This window comes from Bubalus kerabau, chromosome 8, assembly GCF_029407905.1.
Source record: "Bubalus kerabau isolate K-KA32 ecotype Philippines breed swamp buffalo chromosome 8, PCC_UOA_SB_1v2, whole genome shotgun sequence".
Classification (NCBI taxonomy): domain Eukaryota; kingdom Metazoa; phylum Chordata; class Mammalia; order Artiodactyla; family Bovidae; genus Bubalus; species Bubalus kerabau.
Genome location: NC_073631.1, coordinates 8,401,703 through 8,408,128, shown reverse-complemented (window position 1 = coordinate 8,408,128; position 6,426 = coordinate 8,401,703). Strand labels below are relative to the sequence as shown.

Here is a 6,426-nt window from a genome sequence, read left to right as displayed (position 1 = left end):
TGTAAGTCAGATACATTCTCATACAGAAATCACATTTTTTTTAAGTTTCTGTTTGAGCTTACTATTCATCACAGTATATATCCTGAAAAGACCTCTTAGCAACAAAACAAAAAAGTGCATTCCTATCTTGTATGTATAGGCTTAAATATCAGGAAACAACTGGAATGAAAATTGAGCTTATATTAATATAGTCTAAGTCAATCAATTGTAAAAGTTAACATATTGTTATTCTATTTTATTTTAAGGTACAGATTCAGAATATACATTTCACAAACAATTCATTAATTTCCTTGCTATAATAAAAAGTGGAAAGACAAGACTACAAAGATGCCATCCTAAGTGTCCCATTTATTTTCCACAACCAAAAGTCCTGTTCCAGTTTTCATAAAGCTCTAAATCTTCAGGAGATACACTAGGTCGCACAGTTCTGAAAGCACTTTCAAAGTCACTGTAAGCTATTGGGCGAACTTGATCAGGCGTTATGGTGGCAATGTCAGCAGCCTGCAAACTGCGAATAGGACCCAGAGACGCCTCCCGGCACAGCTGAGTCATGTCTGCCCCAGAGAACCCGTCAGAATGCTGCACCACCAGCGCGAGCTCCTCCTCACTGAGGCAGCACTGCTCCTTGGACATCAGATTAACTACTATCTGTTTCCTGGCTGAAGCTTCTGGGAGGGGAATATACAGCCTTTTCACCAGCCTTCTCCGGGCAGCCTCGTCAATTTCTTGTGGCCGGTTGGTTGCTCCCACCACTAGAATACGGTCTTCAGAAGATGTGGCTGCCCCATCTAACTGAACTAGAAATTCGGTTTTTATCCTTCTAGAAGATTCGTGCTCACCATCTCCGCGTTGAGATAACAAGGAATCAATTTCATCAATAAATATCACAGCTGGTTGCTGACATCTTGCTACAGCAAACAATGCACGGACCATTTTCTCCCCCTCACCCACCCACTTGGAAGTCAAGGAGGAAGCAGAGATACTGAAGAACGTTGCCCCAGCCTGACTAGCAATGCACTTGCCAATCAGAGTCTTACCAGTGCCAGGAGGACCGAAGAGCAGAATGCCTTTAGGGGGTCCTCGTAGGCCAGTGAATATGTCTGGCCGCAACATGGGCCACACAACTATCTCCTTTATTGTGGCCTTGGCAAATTCCACGCCTGCGATATCTTCCCAATTTACTGGAGGTCCCTGATCCATAATCTCATTCATAATAAGCTCAATCATTCTGGGCTCCAAGTTCTTCAGACGCTCGTCCATGGGATGTGCTGGGTCTGCAGTACCTGTACCCTGAGGCTTATACTGCATCCCCCCACCCGGATCTCCCCCATCTTGCTTAGGTACAGGAGGAACAAACTTTCCAAATATCCCTCGGGATCTACCAGCCCCCAGAGACTTTTTCACTCCACCATATGAAGACCCTGATGCACGTTGGGGCTGGTGGTGCTTTTTCTGCTGATCTACCCATAACTGTTCCTTTGCAGTTTTAAAAGCAGGCAGGCTGCTCTCCCCTCTTTGGCCATTATCTTCTGTTTTACTAAAAGCCTTATTCAGTATTGGGGTGGAAAGTGCATCAATGGTGCCAGCACCATAAAAAGCTTTTTTGTCCCGTGCATTTTCACAGAAAGAAGGAAAACAAGACTGATTAGATGAGAACACATTGAGACCTATATTGCCTTTTACAAAGCTGTTATTTTCCTTTTTGACATTCCCAAATAATGGTTTGGCATGGAACTTTGCAAGGCCTGACTCACCAAAAGGTGCTGAGGCTACAGGACATGTCTTAGTGGTGTTAATGACCAGAGGTGGCTGGGCACTCTGAGGGCACGTCAAAGAAGGACCACCCTCTGGAAACTCTTGAGTCCTGTCGGCACCATGGGCTGAGTTAGTCAACAGGTTGCTCTCCCCAGAACCACCACAAACGCTAAATGTAGGAAGGTCAAAGACAGTGGCCTCTTTGTGGATGACTAGTGATGCGTCAGCAGGCGCCAACAGAGAGTCTTTGGATTTCTTGCCAGCACGCATCATCTCCTGCACACTGCTCAGTTTGAACACATTATTTACTGACAATCCAGACTTCCATTTGTCACTGTCAGTTTGCTGAGATCTTGCAAGAGTCAAAATGCTTTCTGCATAGTTATTCAAGCCAGTTTCAACATTGTCAGAATCAATAACTGCAGAATATTTCTCTGCGTATTTTCTGAACAGTGTAGTAGCACAGACCTGGGAGATATCCGAGTTTGCCCATGCATACTGAATGCGGAGTATCTGCGCTCGGTAAGCATCTGCCTTCTGTCCAGGTGTACACGTACCCGATGTAAGTGCAAAGTAATTCTTCTGCCAGTCACTCAGGTGTACAGACCTGGAGCTGGAGGCCTGCATTTTAGAGGCTCTACAATAAATAACAAAGATGAAAAAAATTCAGTTTAGAAGGAAACAAAGACATAACACTTTAAACATACTTTTAAAATCTTTGCCCATCTTAAGGAAAACACACTGGACTTTGTATTTATAAAGTAAATTTATAAGGAAAGGCTGTTTATAGTGGAAACATCTATTTAACCATCGCTTTCAAACAGTCAAGATATAAAAGATTAAAGAGTTAATAATGCTCTGTTATGGGTTAAACTGTTTTAGTTATATAACAATTTTCCCTGTGAATAGGAAAAACATTCACAAGGTTTAGAGGGTGGTGTTAGTGACCAGAGGTGGCTGGGCATTCTGAGGGCGCTTCAAAGGACCGCCCTCTGGAAAGTCTTGGGTCCTGTCAGGGCCATGGGCCTAGTTAGTTAATAGGTCACTCTCCCCAGAACCACCACAAACACTAAATACAGAAGATCAAAGACAGTGGCAGCAACATGGAAAACAATGGAACCAGAGACAAGCAAAGCAAAACAAACCAAGTCAAGCAGAGGGGAGTAAGTCTAAGTCTGGTCTCTAAGGACAATCAGAGGAACAATGTCAGAGGAACAATAGCTTCTTCCTATTGCTGGGCCTTCAGTTTTATCTGTAAAATGAGAGAAATCATTGTGAGACTCAAGTCAAATAATGAATACAAAAATACCTGAAAATTACTATTAGCCTCTTTACTGCACAAATGCAGACACTGAGGCTGAGAGTTCAGAAACTTGAGTTGAGGTCCCACAGCCAGTGAGCAATGGTGCTAGAATTCACACATGAGCAGTTTCACTGAAGTTCATGTGCACTTTACCCTGGACAAAATGCCCCTTCACAGTGCCACCAAAGGTCACAGATAATAAACATGAACAATTATCACATACTAAATGTTTCCAAGGATTTGAACAGGTAGATGAGTACTTAAAACAGGATGCCCCAGAATCTCTCACAATTTCCCAGTTTCACAGGATGCTTTATAAAGTGAAGCTGTTATGATGAAATACGAGAATGAGTGAGTAGTAAGGTGCTTTATTTTAGATCTTTTTCCCCTCATGTTAGTCTTACAAGCCTACTTACATTAGGTTAAAATTATTTTTACAGAACTGTAGATGAATGTTGGTGGATGTGTAGAATTTACCTGACAATCCACAAGAAAAATGTGTAAGAAAATGTTGAAGCTTTACTGCAGTAAAATAAAAACCAAGAACTTTATGTATTTTAAATTTTACCTTCGAAATTACCTGTAAATATAGCTTAATAATCAGCAGGTTCTTTTGGTGCAAGAGCCATGCTTAATACAGCTTTCTCCCACGAAGCCTACAAAGAACCAGTCATATTTTAAGTAGGCGTTCATAAACCTCTGTAATATTTTTGAAAAAAATAAACAACACTCAGAGAGATCCTAATTTGCTTACAGCTATAAAGTCAAAACTAGAACCGACATCTCATGACAATTTATCCCTCTTTCCACTATCCCATTTTACCTTATTTTAATCCCACAGTACCAGAATTGAGAAATTGCAAGAGAGGTGACTTGGAAGTCACTTACAACCAACTTTCTTGTTACCATGAACATCCTATTCCTCTCCCACAGCTTCATCCCATCTTATCATCTGTGACCCTAGGATTCTTCCAGTCTCAGCGTTCTAATCACTGTCCCCCCAATACCCTGCTCTTTCCTTTCCACCCTTTCCGATTTCTTCAACATTCACCTCTCAAGTCTTCCTTTTTACTTTCAACGCAATCATTCACCCAAGGACTGCAAACACACAAACCAAAGACGGCTTGGCCAGCGCCCCTCAGCAGCACAGCCTGGCCCCAGGCACCACTTCCTAGATCTCTACAACGGTTACTCGGCAGTGATGTGTGAGCTGCAGTCCCATTTTCTGGGGTTTTCCCTGCCTGTTGTAGGATGCGGTGTTGATCCAGACGGTAGGTGCTCCCCACCACACCGACCCTCCCCCTGCACCCGGAGGAGCGTCCCCGTGGACAGTGGTCACCCCGCTGACCCGGCTGCGGATGGCGGACCCCGCGGTGCTCACAGGGAGGGACCGCCCACTGCCCGCTGGCCCTGACCTCGGGTGCAGGCCCTCCCTTCTGGCCCCAGGCCTGGCCCCGCCTACCCCCGCGGAGCCTCCGGAGATCGCCGCCCGCCCGGCCCCAGGGACACTGCCTCCCTAGAGGCCGGCTCCGGCCCCGCCGCTGCCGGAACCTTACCAGCCGCGAGACCACACTCCCTGCCCGCACATGGAGCCACTAGCCCTTCAGCCTTCCCGGCCCCGTGCCCCACCCCAGCCTTAGCCTCCCAAGGTTCTCCCCGCCGACCTGCAGCTTCCGAAAAGCGCGCCGACCGTGTACGCCTGCGCACTGCTGCCGGTTCAGCCCCGCTGTGCGTGCCTGCGTGCATCCCGGCGTGCGTGAGTCTGTGAGACACTGAGAGAGCGGGCGGGGAAGCGCTGTAGGCTTCCGGGGGCGGGGTCTGAGCTGCCGGCCCCGCCCCCGTGTCTCAGTTACCAAGCTCTGCCCTAGGTGAGTTGGTTTGGTTGTTTCCCTTGGGAACGGGACCTCGCTCTCACACATTTTTAGACTCAATCTGGGAGTTAGAATCCGCATCTCAGATACCCCTGTCACTCAGCCAGCGCGTCCTTTTCTTCCGTGGGCCCTGGAGGACTTGCTCCTGGAAGACTGGGAAGCATGCTCTTCTTCCCAGGGACTGTCCTGGCGAAGGACAAGGAACGGAATACCCCTCACAGCCACCTCTGGGTATTCAGTTCAGTTCAGTTCAGTCACTCAGTCGTGTCTGACTCTTTGCGACCCCATTAACCGCAGAACGCCAGGCCTCCCTGTCCATCACCAACTCCCAGAGTTCACTCAGACTCAGGTCCATCGAGTCAGTGATGCCATCCAGCCATCTCATCCGCTGTAGTCCCCTTCTCCTCCTGCCCCCAATCCCTCCCAGCATCAGAGTCTTTTCCAATGAGTCAACCCTTCACATGAGGTGGCCAAAGTACTGGAGTTTCAGCTTTAGCATCATTCCTTCCAAAGAACACCCAGGGCTGACCTCCTTCAGAATGGACTGGTTGGATCTCCTTGCAGTCCAAGGGACTCTCAAGAGTCTTCTCCAACACCACAGTTCAAAAGCATCAATTCTTTGGCGCTCAGCCTTCTTCACAGTCCAACTCTCACATCCATACGTGACCACTGGAAAAACCATAGCCTTGACTAGACGGACCTTTGTTGGCAAAGTAATGTCTCTGCTTTTGAATATGCTGTCTAGGTTGGTCATAACTTTCCTTCCAAGGCGTAAGTGTCTTTTAATTTCATGGCTGCAGTCACCATCTGTAGTGATTTTGGAGCCCAAAAAAATAAAGTCTGACACTGTTTCCACTCTTTCCCCATCTATCTGCCATGAAGTGATGGGACCAGATGCCATGATCTTAGTTTTCTGAATGTTGAGCTTTAAGCCAACTTTTTCACTCTCCACTTTCACTTTCATCAAGAGGCTTTTGAGTTCCTCTTCACTTTCTGCCATAAGGGTGGTGTCATCTGCATATCTGAGGTGATTGATATTTCTCCCGGCAATCTTGATTCCAGCTTGTGCTTCTTCCAGTCCAGCGTTTCTCATGATGTACTCTGCATATAAGTTAAATAAGCAGGGTGACAATATACAGCCTTAACGTACTCCTTTTCCTATTTGGAACCAGTCTGTTGTTGCATGTCCAGTTCTAACTGTTGCTTCCTGACCTGCATACAAATTTCTCAAGAGGCAGATCAGGTGGTCTGGTATTCCCATCTCTTTCAGAATTTTCCACTGTTTGTTATGATCCACACAGTCAAAGGCTTTGGCATAGTCAATAAAGCAGAAATAGATGTTTTTCTGGAACTCTCTTGCTTTTTCCATGATCTAGCGGATGTTGGCAATTTGATCTCTGGTTCCTCTACCTTTTCTAAAACCAGCTTGAACATCAGGAAGTTCACGGTTCACATATTGCTGAAGCCTGGCTTGGAGAATTTTGAGCATTACTTTAC

The 6,426-nt window shown here is 46.2% G+C and overlaps 1 protein-coding gene across 12 annotated transcripts; it reads right to left on the bottom strand.

Annotated features, from left to right (window-relative positions):
* Window positions 1-222: 222 nt before the first annotated feature.
* Window positions 223-4,844, bottom strand: FIGNL1 (fidgetin like 1). Of its 12 annotated transcripts, none has more exons than XM_055589658.1 (6): window positions 4,723-4,844; window positions 3,639-3,714; window positions 3,475-3,535; window positions 3,282-3,384; window positions 2,901-3,007; window positions 223-2,392 (listed from the first exon to the last, which is right to left on the bottom strand). In XM_055589658.1, exon 6 carries the CDS (start codon window positions 2,380-2,382, stop codon window positions 349-351), a length of 2,034 nt encoding a protein of 677 aa, XP_055445633.1. In that variant the 5' UTR covers window positions 2,383-2,392; window positions 2,901-3,007; window positions 3,282-3,384; window positions 3,475-3,535; window positions 3,639-3,714; window positions 4,723-4,844; the 3' UTR covers window positions 223-348. The 12 variants fall into 12 exon arrangements, with proteins under 12 accessions (XP_055445633.1, XP_055445629.1, XP_055445632.1 ...); XM_055589654.1 differs by having other exon boundaries at window positions 3,639-3,757; window positions 4,723-4,843; XM_055589657.1 differs by lacking the exon at window positions 3,282-3,384 and having other exon boundaries at window positions 3,639-3,757; window positions 4,723-4,843.
* Between the last annotated feature and the right edge of the window lie 1,582 nt (window positions 4,845-6,426).

Coding starts and splice junctions, on each gene's coding strand:
- FIGNL1 (XM_055589660.1), bottom strand. CDS start 2,382: ATGCAGGCCTCCAGCTCCAGGTCTGTACACCTGAGTGACTGGCAGAAG.